General features: G+C 34.7%; 1 protein-coding gene across 1 annotated transcript; it reads right to left on the minus strand.

Moving 5' to 3' along the window:
* Positions 1 to 13,555: 13,555 nt before the first annotated feature.
* On the minus strand, positions 13,556 to 14,368 carry LOC100525982 (olfactory receptor 4C13-like). Its single transcript, XM_021082022.1, has one exon. The coding sequence runs from the start codon at positions 14,366 to 14,368 to the stop codon at positions 13,556 to 13,558; it is 813 nt and encodes a 270-aa protein (XP_020937681.1).
* Between the last annotated feature and the right edge of the window lie 4,196 nt (positions 14,369 to 18,564).

Below are 18,564 nucleotides of genomic sequence, written 5' to 3' on the forward strand. Positions count from 1 at the left end.
GTTAATGAATCCAACTAGGAACCATGAGGTTGCAGGTTCAATCCCTGGCCTTGCTCAGTGGGTTAAGGATGTGGCATTGCCGTGAGCTGTGGTGTAGATTGCAGATGCAGCTTGAATCCATTGTTGCTGTGGCTCTGGTGTAGGCCAGTGGCTACAGCTCTGATTCAAACCCTAGCCTGAGAACCTCCATATGCCATGGGAATGGCCCTAGAAAAGGCAAAAAGACAAAAATAAATAAATAAATAAATAAATACATAAATAAATAAATAAATAAAGACTTGAACATAAGTCCTGAATGTACAAAACTCCTAGGAGAACACGTATGCAGTAAGCTCCTTGACGTAGATCTTGATGATAATTTTTTGAATCCAACATCAAAAAGCTAAAGCAACACAAGAAAAAATAACGTGACTATATTTCATACTAAAAAACTTTTGCATGGCAAAGGAATGCATTGACAAAGATAAAAAGACAACCTACTGAATGGGAGAAAATATTTGCAAATCACGTATGTAATAAAGGGTTAATATCCAAAATATATAAAGAACTCATACAACTCAATAGCAAGAAAACAATCATCTGATTTTAAAATGCACAGGATATCTGGATAGATATTTTTCAAATGATGACCTACAGATGGCCAACCAGTACATGAAAAGATGCTCAACATCACTAATCATTAGGGAAATACAAATCAAAACCACAATGTGATATTACAACTGTTGGTCAGAATGAAGAGATAAGGAAACCTGTCACTGTTCATCGGAATGTAAATTGGTGCAGCCGCTATGACAAACAGTATGGAAATTCCTCAGAAAATTAAAAATAGAACTATCATATGATCCAGCAATTCCACTTCTGTATATTTATCCAAAGAAAATGAACACACTAACTTAATAACATATATGCACCATAATGTTAACTGGAGCATTATTTACAGTAGGCAAGATACAGAAACAAGCTAAGTGTTTTCTGATAGATGAATAGATAAAGAAATTGTGGAAAATCTACACAGTGGAATATTTTTCAGCCATAAAAAGGTAGAAATCTTGGAGTTTCCATTGTGGCTCAACTAGGATCCATGAGGATGTGTGTTTGATCCCTGGCCTTGCTCAGTGGGTTAAGGATCTGGCATTGCCATGAGCTGTGGTATAGGTTGCAGATGTATTTTGGATCTGGCATTGTTGTGGCTGTGGTGCAGGCCAGTGGCTGCAGCTCTAATTAGACCCCTAGCCTGGAAACCTCCATATGCCATGGGTGTGGCCCTAAAAAAAAAGCCAATTAATTACATTGAGGTAAAATTAATTTAAGAAATAATACATCTGGAATGTGCTCCAGAGTAATCCAGGTTGAAGGGATAGTGAAGGCATAGATGAAACAAAATTAGTCGTATGTTGAGAATTGATGGAGCTGGATGATAATTATATTATACTACTGTCTCTACTTTGGTATATTTTAAAAATAATGAATACTAGAGAAATGAATTTTAGTTATAAATTTGTGATTGTGACTCTTGTCTTAGTAAATTGCAATGATGATGTTGCCCAAAACCTAATATTTGGTGGGTAGGCCAGATATGTTAAGATTCTTCAATTTTTATAAACTAACAAACTGACTTTGGAGACTTAAAAGTTATTAAAAACAAGCAGTGAATATATTTAGATTTCTCCCCCAATTTTTTTAAACTTCAGGGCTTGGGGATATATTGAAATTCTCCTTAGAAAGATGTTTGATGTTTGCTTTATAAATTGTTAGGTTCACAGTGACTTTGTTTTTTTTGTTGTTGTTTATTTGTTTGTTTGTTTGTTTGTTTTTTGTCTTTTTAGCACCACACTAGCTGCATATGGAAGTTCCTAGGTTAGGAGTCAAATTGGAGCTGTAGCTGTCAGCCTACACCATAGCCACAGCAATGCCTGATCTGAGCCATGTCTGTGACCTACACCACAGCTCATGGCAACACTGGATCCTTAACCCACTGAGCAAGGCCAGGGATCAACCCCTGTCCTCCAGGATACTAGTTGGATTCATTATGCTGAGCCATGATGGGAACTCCAGTTCACCATGACTTTGGTGTGCTAAGTCCAGTCCACTTCAATGTAAAATGTGCTACCCGTCTTTATGAAAGGGAAGCCTGAGTAAGTAGAGAGGAGAGTGTGAGAGGGAAGTAGATGTTTTTTTTCCTGTCAGTGTTGTAGGAGTTACTATTGCTAATGCTTTAGGAGACACCATGCCTCACTCTCTGTGGTTCACACTGGAGGTGGGAAGTGGGTAGGGATGGGATTACTGATTATTGCTGATTTTCAGAATAGCAAGAATATATCCTGCCTGGAGATGTCCTCTGATGATACTTTGATGAACATATCCTCTTCTGCTATATGCCAAAATAATTTTTCCTCCCATTCCATCTTTGAAATGAGACATTTTCTGGATATTATGATCTTGTTTTCCTGAAATTGAATAAAGTTTGGCAAAAATTGCCTCACACATGAATGTATGTACTTGTTTAATTCATAGGTACTCTAATTAAGCTGATTGTACTCTCCATTGGCAGCCCCTCATTACCATCATAATCTAAAGTAGGCTATTACCATGTTTCACTGAAATTTTTCTTTTTCTTTTTTTTTCTTTGTCTTTTGTCTTTTTTAGGGCCGCACCCAAGGCATATGGAGATTCCCAGGCTAGGGCCCTAATGGGAGCAGTTGTTGCCAACCTATGCCAGAGCCACAGCAATGCCAGATCTGAGTTGCATCTGTGAACTACACCACAGCTCATGGCAATGACAGATCCTTAACTCACTGAGTGAGGCCAGGGATTGAACCTACAACCTCATGGTTCCTAGATGGATTCGTTTCTGCTGCTCCATGACAGGAACTCCGTCATTGACATTTTATCACAATTTACTGTCTCAAGAGACTCATATAGCCCATGACATCTGATAGTTGCAGTTATCCAGGCAGTGATTATGATGGGTTGTCATTCCCTACACATGTATGAACTTGGTCTTAGCTGTTCCTGTTGTTACTTCATCTGATTTATGTCCACTTTTAGTACTGCATGTGTTGTCATTTCCAAGGTCCTTGAAGAGAGTATTCTCTGGTTTGGCATTGAAGAAAAAATTATTGTAAACATAGAATGCCAGGGAAATAACAGGGGAATAAATTTGATATTAGTGAGATAAATATTTATCATTAAAGGAATTCCCTATTTTCTTACAAAGCAACATCAGGTGCTTCACACAACCTTTTCCTTTTCTTTTTCTTTTTCTTTTTTTTTCAAAGGAAGATATCCAGAAAGAGATGAAGCTGTATTTTTTTATTACTGAGATATGACCAAAATAATGTCTTGTCACTTGAAGCAGTGCAACTGAACCTTGACAAAATTGCCAGATCCTTCTGAATAGATGAAAGGGAATTTCAGTTCATCAGGAGGCTGGTGTGATCAATTCACATATCATGAAGGATTATAGTTAATTAAGTCGTTGAGCTCATTTAATTGGCTGAGTGTTTTTCTTTCTTAGTAGTAGGAAAAAAATAATGGTTCATCTTACAAGTAATGGTGTCTTAGATTGAATGAAATACAGCATATAAAATGGATTTTGTTATTAATAAGTCTATGGTAATGAGGCCTGTATCGCTGGCATTCATGAGATTGAACAAAATTGTAGAGAGCTGGAAGTGAGATTTTGTTCTAGCTGGGCTTATGGAGCAGTGTGTCTTACTAAATGATTCCTTAGATAGAAATGACAAGTGGCTCCAAGACTGTTTTCTTTTATAAACAATGTTTTGTTAGCTTACTGTGTACATGCTATGGGAAAGAGCCTCCCCTCTGTTATCACTCATGAGCTGAAAACAGGTTCTGACATGTCCAGTCATGGTTCTGCTCTGTAGGGAGGGCTGAAGGCTGCTGAGCATGGGGGGCTGGGGTGGGGTATTGGCCCAGCTGGGATTCACTGCACCACATGGGAACTCCTGTCAACATGTTTTTATTTTCATTTTGCTAAGGCATTTGATCAGAACCAGATTAGACAGTATAGGACTTTCTTTCCTGACATTTTAAATTACGTATGAAAGTTTAAATATATGAATATGTATATGGCAGAGAGTGAGACACAGTGAACTTTGTGGGCAGATGAGGATGAATCTGAACAATCTGGATATTCAGTTACAAGAGAAAGAACTGAGTGCTGAATGGAATAAATGTGCTGTCCATTGTGTGTTTCCATCCTCTGATTTTTCCATCTCTTTCTCACTAAACGTTGCATCCTTTTCCTCCCTACTACATTTATGACCAAAAGAATGCTTATTTTTCTCTTTTTTTGTTTCTTTGTCTCCCATTCCCCAATGATCTATTCCAGCAATGTTAGTCCCTAAAAATAAGTAACTTTGCAAGTCATGGATTTATTGATCTATATACTTTTTATGCCTAGGATCTTGATAATGGTCCACACTCAGAATGTAAGGGGCCATGTTTGGTCCTTTTTGTCCCATTTCATCTCTGGTTGTACTGATAGCCAACTTAATAATATTACAGGTTGGATAAATTCCCTCCTATTCTTCAGAATGCTGGAAGAACACAAAGCAGAAAGAGAGTTTCATTAACTGCTCTTGACTACAGCCTTGTGGGTCCCCAGAGAATTAATGCCTAAGGCAAAATAAGATAAATGTGGAATGCAAACAAACTGGGGACCCAGCGATATTCCTATGGACAGTGTCTTAGCAACATTTGGTCTGGTTCTGTTTAGAAATGCCTTTGGGAATACTATTACTTAGAACTTTCAAAGACCTATTAATTTTTACTTAGACACTTAAATTTACATCCCATTCTTCCCAACCAATTCTCTTCAAACAGGCAAAAAATAGACATATAGGTCCTAAATGCTAGTGCTAGTTTTTTTAAGAATTTAAAAATGCTCTTTATATTTTTAGTGAGCTTGTATTAAATCAAATCAATATACAAAATCTCTAGTCTGCTTTCTTGAAGGACAAAGATGTATTTCTTGCATCACTGATCATTTTAGTAGTTTAATCTCACTTTCCTTATAAACCCTGTAGAAGTTTGAAGATGTGTTGAGATTAAAAATATTTGAAAAAATAATCTGGATGTGTTTAAGTTACTGGTTTTCATTTTTCTGAACTAAATTTCAACTGTTTATACTGGAAACAAATTGTCAGAGTTAATATCTGGGTGTGGTGGTGGAATTATTACTGATGCATCCTCAAACCAAGCTGACAGCCACTCAGGTCTGTAGGTAGTGAATTATCCATGTTACTGTTGTGGTAATTGTCCCATCAACCATGTGCTAGGGTAATTATATGTTTATGCATTTTTGGTATAATTTCCATCTTAAAGCTATTACTCATCCTGAGGCAGGTGATCATTTGATTATGGTAAAAATGTTAGAGCATACTGTAGTTTTAATCATGCATTAGTTAAATGAAAAAATATTAATAATAATAGATTTCAAGTTAAAGCAATTTCAAGCTGGCAGTGAATTTCTTTGTATCTCATATCATACTTATATGCATTCTTCCATATGATTGTTAAGAAAAGGTTCAGTTTGGGCTTGAGTATCTACAAATATTAAGGACTTTCCTATGTAATACCTGACATTTTGCATAGACTAATTTCACCTGAATCAACCAAAGTCAATTTATAACATCATACATTTTAAAATACTAAGAGGGAATTTAAATATGTCCTGGCAATTTTAAGTTAAATATAAAAGATTCTGCTCCTGTGTTATGCCAAACACTGGTAAAAGATTTATTCAAGTGTAGGAAATTGAAAAAAAAAAGATTTTATTATACTGTTACAGTGCAGGAAAACTCAGAACAGTGGTATATGTTAAAAATGTCCTAAGTTAATCAGCCTATCCCAAACTAATTTAAATTTTTTCATAATCATATTGTTAAATTGTAGTTTAATAGATTGTACTTATTTAAATTGTGTGTGAATTTTTAAAAACATTTTCTGTTATAGCTAGTTATATATGTATGCATGACAATTTCTTTTGCTGCTAAACTACCCGCTCAAATGGGAAAGACTAAAAGGAAAAGAACTTTCTTTTGTGAACCATGTATATCACTGGAGTATTTCATATTACTCAATTTCAGAATTATGTAATGATATCTTAATTTTAAGCTGAAAAAGAAAAGACTTTAAAAGAGATTAAACAATTGGTTTGATAATTACACCTAACCATGAAAGCATTATGCATTTTCCAAAATAGACATCTGTGGGCCAAGATATGACTGTCACACGCAAGATATGCTAGTTTTTGCAAACCCACTGTTGTCAGATAATTTCTTATCAGTGGATAAAATTTCCACTGGAAGTGAATTCTTTCTGTCCCATACCTTTTTATACTGATTAAATAATATCTTTAAATTATGAGACATAATTTGCAGATTATTTTTTATACTTTAAGTCATTAGTTGGCCTTCTTTCATAATGTATATTTCTCAACTATTCTTTAATGTAACAACCATTGCATTGGTTTGTTATGACTGACTGATGATATTTAATCACAGGCAATGAAGCATGTCTTTCACCCAAGTGAAAGTTCAGCAGTTAGAACTGGATATATTTCTTTGGGATTCATTCCCAGATAAATCAGGGAATTTGACAATATAAAAAGAAGGAAAGTTGGCCTAATATATAGCCACAAGAATTGAAAAATATGAAAAAGAATCTTTTTTTGTTAGGTAAGTCAATTAGCTTTCTCTGCTTTATAGAAAATAAATATTAACAGCAAACAAATGCTTTATTTTCAAAATAATGTTTAAACATTTAATATCACTATGACATTCATTATGTCTAGTAATAATTTATTATAATATTTTAATTATTTCCATTATAAATTATTCTACACTAGATTAATGAAATGAGATAATACAAATTTTTAAAGTTAATTCAATAAATTGATAATAGTTAATAGTGATTCTCTTCATGTTAATCTATTTTAAGAACATTTTATATTATTTTGCTCATAATACTAATTTTCACCCAAATTTATATTTTATTTTTTCAGAAACACAAATTATTTGCATATAACCTATACCAAACAGAAGCAGAAATCCACAGAAACATCTCAGAGTTCATTCTTCTAGGACTTTCATACAAATATTATTATACTGTATGTTTTTTTATTCTGGTATCTTTCTTAGTTGGTGGGAAACCTTCTCATCTTTATCTCCATTCAGTGCAGTCATTTTTTAACCAACCAATGTACTGTTTCCTCAGCCACTTATCTTTCATAGACATCTGCTGTACCCCTAGTGTTACACCTAAATTAATTGGAGACATGCTAGTGGACGGAAAAAAAACTTTCCTATGACAATTGCATGTTACAGGTCCTTATTGAGCACTTCTTCAGAGACACTGAGATCTTTATTCTTACTTCCATGGCTTTTGATTATTAATGTTGACATCTCCAGACCTCTCCACTATGTGATTATCATGAACAGGACGAGATGCAATCTCCTACTCTTAGTTGCTTGGGCTATTGGGGCTGTCCATGCCTTTCCTCATTTTTTTTATGGCAATCAGGTTAACTTTCTCTGATCCCAATGAAATGGATCACTATTTCTGTGATATTTTCCTTTGCTAAAAATTGCTTGTACTGATACCTATATCACTTGTGATTACAACCCTTGTGATTGCCTTTTCAGGTATGATTGCCTCAGGTACCTTTGCTCTATTATCTGTTTCTTATGGAATTATATTATTCACCTTAAAAAATCACTTGGCTGTTGGAAGACAAAAAGCCCTTTCTACCTGTGGATCTCAAATCACCATAGTCATCTTATATTTGTGAGCCTGTTATTGCTATTTATATTAGGCCTCCCACTACATTTCCTGAAGACGCAATAATTGCACTGTTTTATACCATTATTTCTCCTATGTTCAATCCATTAATCTATACTCTGAGAAATACACAAAGGAAAAATTCTTTGAAAAAAAATTAGCATCAAATATTATTTTCAAAGAAGAACAAAATTAATTTGAAGAAGTGTATTGGCTAAACGACTTTATGAAAGAAAACAGGTGGGTGTGAAAGAAAGGGACAAGAACTACCTTAAATGGGAGGAATGAGAAAAATAGGACAAGTTAAAGTAATAATTAACCAATTCAAACTTCAGTATAATAAATTTAATTAGCAACTAAGTTAACTGGTGACATATTAGATGGCATATATAGTGTAAACTTCTTGGAAAAGATAATTGAGCCAAAGGAAGGCAATGCTATATTTATTAGTAATTTGTGAAGAAAAAATTGCTTTCTCATAATAATTGTATTTTAAACACCTTGGACCTCAGGCTCAGAACACACAGCAATACACATTCAGTGGTAGTGGAGAAGTTGAAAAGTAAAAATAAAATAATTTATTAAATTTACTGGAAAACATTCACATGGACATAATCTAGCACCATTCAGAAATGAGTTGTGCAACAAAGAGATATTTAGAGTGGAATCTGTTTTAAGGTGATTCCTGGAGGTAGACTTTCCTGGTGCCCTATTGAATATAATAATAATAGCCTGTGATTACAAAACAAGAATTAATACTTCAAATTTCTGACAATAAATTTACTAGTGTTTCACTTACTAATCTGAGTTTAATAACATTTCTAACAAAACTTGAGGACCAGTATAAAAAAATTAACTGTTCTACCACCATTATCTATCCCAAATTGATAAGAGTTCCCTATGGTTCAGTGGGTTCAGGATCCAGCATTGTTGTGGCATGGATTTGATACATGGCCCAGGGGCTTCTGCATGCTGTGGCCAAATAAAATTAAAATGATGGGTAAATGACTAGTCATTTTATCAAGAATCAAAGACCTCTTCTGTTACAATGACAAAAACAAAACCAACAACAACAAGAAAAAAATAGCAAAAGACAACTAAGATGTGGCCTAAAAACTGATGAAGAAACAAAACAAAACAACAAAACAAAAAATGAAGTTTGACTGCCCATGGATGTTTGCAGAAGCTCTATTCATGATTACCAAACCCTGGAAAAAAAATAAGACTATTCCTCAGTAGGTAAATAGATAAATATTTGGTAGTATAGATAGATAATGAAATATTATTCAGATCAAAAAATTAATGGGCTATTAAGCTAGGCAAATATATGCAGGAAACTTAAGTGTATATCACAACCTGAAAGAATCAAAACTGAAAATGCTCCCTGCTATATAATTTAAACTATAAGAAATTATTTTTTAAATTTTTAAATGATTTTTATTTTTTCCACTATAGCTGGTTTACAGTGTTTTATCAATTTTCTGTTGTACAGCAAAGTGACCCAGTCACACACACACACGCACGCGCGCACACACACACACACACACACACACACACACACACACATCTTTTCTTACATTATCCTCCAGTGACCAGATGTAGTTCCCTGTGCTATACTATCTACTCCAAATGCCATATTTGCATCTATTAACCCCAAGCTCTCAGTGCATCCCACTCCCTTGCCCTCCCCCTTGGCAACCACAGTTCTGTTCTCCAAGTAGAGGACATTCTTTAAAATGCAAAACTTTGGAGACAGAAAAACTGTCAGTGAATGTAAGGGTTAGGAAAGGAAGAGGGATGGACTAGTGGAGCACTGAGGATTTTGGGGGCAGTAAAAGTCTTCTGTATGTTACTACTGTTTTGGGTATTGTCACTATATATGTCAAAACCCATAGAATATACAGTCCCAAGAGGGACCCCTAATGTAAAATAAACTATGAATTAGGGTGATAATGATGAATCAATGTAAGTTCTTTTGTTTTTAACAAATGTATCATTCTGATGAGAAGATTGTTCCATTGTGGAGACCAGAGGTATATGGGATTTCTGTACTTTTCCCTCTATTTAGCTGTGACCCTAAAATCACTCTAAAAATAAAGTTTATTAATTAGCATATACACTGTGGCTCAATACCTAAAGAAAATCTTCTTATATCCAAGTCAAGAACAGACTCATTACAGTAGTAATGCCTCCCACTTGCCTTTCTCACCACACTACCCCTTACTTCACATGTCAGGGAATCAATGTGGGTATTCTGCACATTGCTAATTATCCCATTCCAATTATGTGTTCTGGAACTGGGCAAAAAACTGCAGCATGGGTTCTGTGACCATGGACCACTGCAAATAGACCTGAACTGAAGTTCCAAAAATCATAAAAATTTCTATCAGCTACTACTCTGCTGTTCCACAGTATTGTTTTGGATCTCCTGGAATAATTTTCAGATCAGTCAGTAGTCCTGAAAGTTCTGATTCTTTCCTTTTCCACAATGCAAATTTACTCAATCAAATGCCATATGTTCCATTGGAGAAGCCTGGGAGAAAGATACATTGTAAATTTTTAGCAATATACAAGGGTCCTTCCACAAGAGGACCCAATCTCCCCTTTACTCAATTATAAATCTATAAATTGTTTTAAATTCAAGAATTGATTGCAAAGACATGAATCTCTGCTTTTGTGATTCCAGTTAGCATTGGGTTCACATAAGCTAGAAATGTTCTGCTAACACAGATGAACTAAGAATTGATTACAATTATTATTTATTTCACTTCTAGGGAAACCAATATCAACTAGACAACATGATAATTGTTCTTGTGTGTATTATTCTGCTCGTTATTTTGACTCTGTTATCCATTCTGGTAACCATGCCCACATTGCCTTTGGGATTAACTGCCATAGTTTGGCCATTGATATCTGGGATTAGGTTACTTCCATTGAACTTGGATTTCCAAAACCAGTGACCATAATTTTCACTAATGGTCTGGCCCATGGAAAACAGCCATCACAGATCTTGTCAAGAATGGTGAAGCTCTCTCTACAAATTTATTTCTCAGGGTATTGATGAAATTTGTGTCTCTGCATCCTCCCAGTGTGGCTGAGTAGATTTTAATTGACACATTGAATCAAATATTCTAATTTATTCACAGCTTTAATAACATTAAACAAAGGCAACTTTGGCATTTCTAAGCCACTCACTGTGGGCCATCTTTCAGTTCATGTGTTCATCACCACCATGCAAACTGTTGGAGTGTTTCTTAACTCTTCCAGCAGCAATGTTAAATGCAGAATCTCTCTTTTATCAACAAATAAAGCCTGATCAAAATTTATGTTTTTTTCCTATGATTATCCATTCCCACATATATTCCCTAGATTTCTGTCTGTTAGAAAACACAAGTAGTTATGTTAGAGTGTAATTCACCCTCATGAGTCACGTTGTACCTCACTTTTAGGGGCCTTCTGGGACATTTGACTTGTTAAAGAACTAAAAGCAACTTGAGGTATCTGTGGTAGATCCTGAGGAGAATCAGCATTGGCTTGGAGGGGAGCTCATGAGAGTTATATAATTTATTAGGAATTCTTCAGCCTTATATTCACCTTCTGACCTTTGGTATATATTCTACCGCATAGCAACAATGTTACTCTCCCTGATAACTGTTCATTCTGCTGCTTCTATTTTATCCATTGCATCCCATTTTGATGTCTTTTCATCCTGAATTTTTTTTTTCTGACCCACCAAGGTCTTTGTTGTGTGTCTTCCAAACAAACTTTTATGCACACTGTGCTTCATTATCTTACTGGTTATAATACTGTGATGTAGTTTTCTGTTGTCTTTTAGGAGTCTCTCTGTTAAAGCCTCACTCAGGTTTTTCTTTATTCACCACTGAAGCCCCACAACCCTCAATGTACCTGGTGCCATCCTTGGACTCAAAAGACTTGTTGTTTAATGAATGAATGCTGGAAAAAAATGAATGGAATATGTTTCTTTTGAAACTGCCAAATTTGTGTAGATGAAACTATGCAGTCCAAAAACTGCTTTTAATGATGTATGTGACCAAAAAGCAAACTGATTAACATAGAAATATAGCAAAAAACAAGCTACATTTATAGTGTGATGAAATCTTTTTGAGAGCAGGAAGAATATCAAGATAAACTATTTCTTCATATAATGAATACTCAGTTTGAATAAATTTTCTTATTCCTAGTTTTAGCAGTAACAAAAACAAATTGTAGTTTCCAGAAGATATATAAATAAGAGTCTCAGATAAAGGTAGAAATATTTTTATAGGCTCCAGTACTACTTTTTTCTTTATTTTATTAAATGTATTCATCTTTATACTTATATTTATTCATTTGGTAATTATTATAAACCACATATTATTCTGCTTGTTCAAACTCTTGTTTACAAGAATGCACATATATTATGACTATTTTTTTTTTTGGTTTTTTAATGACTGTACTGCAGCATTTGGAAGTTTCCAGGCCAGGGATTGAATCCCAGCCACAGCTGTTACCTACTCTGCAGCTGCAGCAATGTTTGATCCTTTAACCCACTGCACTAGACTGGGGATTGAACCCATGCCTCAACAGTGACCCTGAGCTGTTGCAGTGTGATTCTTAACCCACTGTGCCTCAGTGGGAACTCCAATATAATTGTTCAATACATTGAAATTCATGAACATTACTTTAATACTTTTAATAAAATGAAATGCCTCATTCTGATTGTTTATCACCATAAGATGGTCACATGAAGAATACAAAATGTTTCTGAGTGATATAAGGAAATTTGGAAACATGATGTAATATTCATTATGTATCCTTGAGAGATTAAATAGCCCATCTTTTATATTCCTATGGGAGTTACATAACTTGATGTTATAGGAAATATCTAACCATCAGCCATGATATTTAAAAATGGGCAGATTTACTAACAACATTATTTGAATTTAGTTATATTTAATAAACCAACTCTATAATAGTACATATGCTAATATATATTAATATATAGTGCAACACATATATTAAAACTAAAAGGAAATTATTTCTGCATATGATGATATACATGTAATAGATCACATTATTTATTAAATATATATATATGGTCCAGCACAGTCCCACAGCCCACCTCTATGAATGGTGGCTATTCTAGTTATGTTACCTTTTTGTCATCATTTCCTGACGATTTCTCACAGAAGTTAAGATCATAGTCTGAGTGATCAGTTATATTCTGGTTATTTGTTCTTTAATATTTGTTTTGGAACTTACCCATTTCTGTTTTTTCCCTCAGCTGTTAATGGTGATAAAAGCAGTTCCTACCCAACTTTTTGGATTGTTGCAGAGATTATTACTAAATACCAGTATATTTGTTTATTGCCTTTATGTCATTTTATTAGAATAAAAGTTTCAAATCCATATTAACGGATGAATTTAGTGATAGTGAGTACCAATTTGATAGAATTTTCCAAATATTTGAAGAATAGTCCTGGGATAGTCCCCTCCCCCCTTTTTTCTTTCACCCATTTCAACTCTCCTTGCAGAATCTATGCTTTGTGGTGATTTTTTTCTTTATTTCATAGGTATTATTTGCTGAGATTAACAAAATATCATTATGACACATTCCTGTCTTCAATCAGATTTGGTTTACAGGAGCATTTATATATTTATTTTTTTGATAGGCAAGAAATAGGTTTATTAGGATAGGATGCTTGTGAGAGATGCAAGTGGTCAGGAAAGGAGGCTCTGCAAGGCATACTTATAGTTCAGTTGAAGTAGCCTTACTACTACACAATTTCCTAATACCATTTTTCATCTGGGCATTTCTCAAGGTATAGATTAAGGGGTTTAACATAGGAGTTATCATAGTGTAGAATACAGCAACTGCTTTATCGATAGTTAAAGTAGCTGATGGTAACAGGTACACAAATATGAATGGCACAAAGACTATAACAACTGCTGTGATATAGGAGACACAGGTCAAGAGGGCTTTACATCTGGCCTCCAATCTTTGGGAGTGAAGGATTACCCCATAGGAGCCAACCAAGAGTAGGAAGTTTATCAGGCAGATAAATACACTGTCTACAGCAACAAAAAGGCCTAGAGTATGTGTATCAGTGCAGGCAAGATTGAGAAAAGGATTTAGATCACACATAAAATGATCAATGACATTAGGAAACCAGAAGGGTAACATGAAGATGAAAAAGATCTGTATGAATCCATGAAGAAAGACTCCCATCCATGAAACTCCCACTAGCAAGTCACAAAGCTGCTGATTCATGATGATTGCATACTGCAAGGGCTTGTAGATGGCCACATAGCAGTCATAGGCCATCACAGTAAGCAGGATAACATCAGCATATCCAAAGAAATGTTCCCCAAATATTTGGATCATGCATCCAGTGAAAGTGCTTGTTTTCTTTTCATAGAGCAAGTCTACAACCAGTTTAAGGGTATTGACACATGAATAGCAAGCATCAATTAAATAGAGGTGATCCAGGAAATAATACATGGGGGACCCCATTAATGGGCTGGTAGTGATGGTGATGATGGTGAGCACATTTCCTACCATAGAGATAGTTAGATGACCAAAAACACAACAAATATGATTTTCTGCATCTTTGGAATCTTTGTGAGTCCCAGTAGAATGAATTCTGTCACATCATTCCTAGTCTCTGTGTAGTTCATATTATTGTTTACCACATTACCAGAAAAAACTGCTTTTTCTTAGCTCAACCTTCAGTTTATTAAGCCTCTCCATCTAATAAATACCAAATGTCTATATTCTACTGGATTCTAAATTCATATGATATTTTCCTTGAGATAAAAAATGGTCTGATCTCTTGAAAATTGTTCCATTGTGAGTATATGAGAAAATGCAAATATGAGTGTAAATATTAGAATACAATTGCAAGAATAGGATAACATGAGTATAATGAGAAGAGCTATTTGTGAGAGAGGGAATCCTACGTAGAAGTCTGTGAAAGAGATTTGTGTGACTTGGATGAAGTGGGCTGAGGATCAGTAAGGAGATGGAAGCCAGAGAATTAACTTTTAAAATGTAATTAAGTGTATTAAGGCATTGGTGATGTTAAAGTGATGAAAAGGGTACAGGAAACCAGGTTTCTTCAATGCAATAACTTTACAATAGGTGATATATATGCTTTTAAGAATTGATTGCTATGGGCATGGCACAATAGAAACCTGTTCATGGTATTATTCCACTCATGTGGACCACAGTAAAGAATTTTAGCAACTAATGTTAATAATAATACATGATAACATTAACTAAAACTTAATTTATATCAACTATACTTCAATGAAATTAGTTTTAATTAACTTATTGAATACTTACTGCACTCTGTTTTTTTTTTTTTTTTTTTTTCAGGCATTTGGTTATTCCTCATTTCAAACCTAGGAGATGATTACCACTATCATGTTTGTACTTGTTTTACACACTAGGGAGTAGAAGCAGAGAGAACTTAAGGATCTTAACAAAATCAAGCAGCTAATAAAGGGAAGATCTTAGAGTAGCTCAAATTATACATCTTATATTTTTTTACTCCAAATCCTTAAACCATGTTCTATATTGTTAAGTTAAAATGAACACTATTGAACTAGTCAACTCCTTTTGATATGACCATAACAATTATGGTTACTTAATACTATTTCAGAGGGAAGTATCTATGAACCAATTTCATTGACAGACATATAAATACACATACACACAGACTCAGACATGTACACACAGTACAACATATTGGAACTTCCAATTTTGAATAACTATGTGGTCCTGCTTTCATTGAAGGTTTATATTAATTTTGTCTCTCCCTCACTCTACTATCTTTCCTCCCCAGGTTCCCAACAAAGTATGAATCCACAGACACTCCTGAAATGTGTTGAAATGATGATCCCAGTGGTTCAGTATATTTGAGAATCAGAAAAAAAAAATCAGATTAGAAAATTGATTTTCACCACTCTCAACTTCTTGATCTAAGATAATATTTCTTAGTACCTTACAACATTGTTTCCTCTAATATCAAATAAGAAAAATAATGTCCACTCAGGTTATTATGAGTATCAATGGAGGAAATGTATATTAACATATCCACTACACTGCTATAGACAAAGAATCTTCACTTATTTATATGAATATCTATGCATGTAGGAGTAGGAGGAGTTGACATTTTCAACAATAATACAGAAAACCATTTAACCATGCAATAAAGTGTGGAAGAATCATCTCCAATTTTACTTTGAAAGAAGCTAAAGGAGACTCATATAATGGATAAAAGTGGATCCAAGGAAAACATCTTAATATTGGACTAAATAGGTTATGATTTATATAACTTAATATTAATATTTATATATTTGCATGTGTGAAGTGTATTTTAATTTTGTTTACATTCTCATGATTAGTCTTAATTGTTTAAAATGTGTCTTTTGTTAAAAGAATGATATCTGGTGTTAGAGAGCTGGGTCCTACAAATTTCGTTATCTCTATGTTAAATTAGATTAATGATACTTATTGACTTTCTCTTAAAGAATGTGGGGAGATGAAATGCACTGTTACTCTATTTGAGAGGAGTTGAAAATCATGATTATATATATGCATGTGTAAAGTAACAATCTTTAACAAGCATCAGCACTGTTGAAAAACTTACATTCTGGTATTAGGTGATATAAATGATATTTGAGAATTTTCAAAAATAATTCCATCTTCAAAATGCCTTTCTTTGGAGATAAGTACCTTTCAGTATGGAACATACGATGCAATAGGAAAGAGACTCTTCAGATAATTCAATATCATATCAATAGCATATAAGTAAGTCATTTAAATGGTCTAAATATTTCCTTTTAGCCTAAAGCTTTATATGTTTTTCAAAGAAAACCTGAGAGTTGAATTCAAATGGATTCATTTCAAACACTATGATCTTCTATAGATGGCTCTGGCCCCAGAGGCAGGAGGCGGTATGTATGGTAGAAATGCATCCAAATGGATCATTCCATCATTGATGCATCCTTCTTGGGATGTGTACACAGTAACAAAAAAGGCATTTTCACATGCAGTGCAAGGAGATTTAAAGAGGCTTCCAAAAAGGCACAATAAGCTTGTCTATTTTTTTATCTGTAATTATAGCACATATGTATTTTCTGTTTTTTTATTACTCAAATGACTTTATCACATCTGTACTTGAATAATGATCATCACAATCGAATTTCACAGGATTTCCATCCCATAACCCAAGCACATCCCCCCACCCCTCAAACTGTCTCTTCCGGAGACCATACGTTTTTCAATGTCTGTGAGTCAGCATCTGTTCATTGTCTGTGAGTCAGCATATGTTCAGTCTGAACTTTTTTCAGATTCCTCATGTCAGTGAAAACATTTGGTGTTTGTGTCTCATTGTATGGCTGACTTCATTTAGCATGATAATTTCTAGGTCCATCCATGTTGCTAAAAATGCTGGTATTTCATTCCTTTTAATGGCTTGAGTAATATTCCATTGTGTATGTGTACCACCTCTTCTTGATCCACTCCTCTGTCGATGGACATTCCGGTTGGTTCCATGTCTTGGTTATTGCAAATAGTTCTGCAATGAACATCAGAGTACATGTGTCTCTGCAAGTTGTGGTCTCCTCTGTATAGATGCCCAGAAGTGGGATTCCTGGTTCAAATGGTAGGTCTATTTTTAGTTTTCTGAGGAATCTCCATACTGTTTTCCACAGTGGCTGCACCAATTTACAATCCCACCAACAGTGTACTAATGTTCCTTTTTTTTCCACACCCACTCCAGCACTTATTGTTTGTAGACTTTTGGATGATGGACACTCTGGCCAGTGTAAGGAGGTACCTCATAGTGGTTTTGATTTGCATTTCTCTAATAATGAGTGATGTTGAACATCTTTTCATGTGTTTTTTGGCCATCTGCATGTCTTCCTGGGAGTACTGTCTGTTTAGATCTTTTGCCCATTTTTGGATGGGGTTGTTTGTTTTTATGGTATGGCGCTGCAGAAGGTGTTTATAAATTTTGGAGATTAATCCCCTGTCAGTTGATTCACTTGCAAAGAGTTCCTCCCATTCTGTGGGTTGACTGTTTGTGTTGTTTAGGGTTTCCTTTGCTGTGCAGAAACTTTGAAGTTTGCTTAGGTCGCATTTGTTTATTTTGTTTTTATTGTCAATACTCTAGAGGTGAATCTGAGAAGATGTTGCTGTCGTTTATGCCAGAGAGTGTTGGGCCTATGCTTTCCTCTAAGAGTTTTATAGTGTCTGGTCTTATATCTAGGTCTTTAATCCATTTGCAGCTTATTTCTGTGTCTGGTGTTAGGGAGTGTTCTAATTTCATTCTTCTCCATGTGGCTGTCCAGTTTTCCCAGCACCACATGTTGAACAAGCTGTCCTTTCTCCATTGTATATTCCTGCCTCCTTTGTCCTGGATTAGTAGGCTGTAGGTGCGTGGGTTGAATTCTAGGCTTTCCATCCTGTTCCACTGATCAATATTACTGTCGTTGTGCCAGTACCATACAGATTTGATGATTATTGCTTTGTAGTATAGTCTGAGGTGAGGGAGCCTGATTCCTCCAGCACCATTTTTCTTTTTCAGGATGTCTTTGGCTACTCTGGGTCTTTTGTGCTTCCAAACAAACTCTCAAATATTTTGTTTGAGTTCTGTGAAAAATGTCCTTGGTAATTTGATAGGGATTGCATTGAATCTCTAGATTGCCTTAGGTAGTATAGTCATTTTGATAATATTAACTCTTTCAATC

Source organism: Sus scrofa, unplaced genomic scaffold, assembly GCF_000003025.6.
Source record: "Sus scrofa isolate TJ Tabasco breed Duroc unplaced genomic scaffold, Sscrofa11.1 Contig42, whole genome shotgun sequence".
NCBI classification, from domain to species: domain Eukaryota; kingdom Metazoa; phylum Chordata; class Mammalia; order Artiodactyla; family Suidae; genus Sus; species Sus scrofa.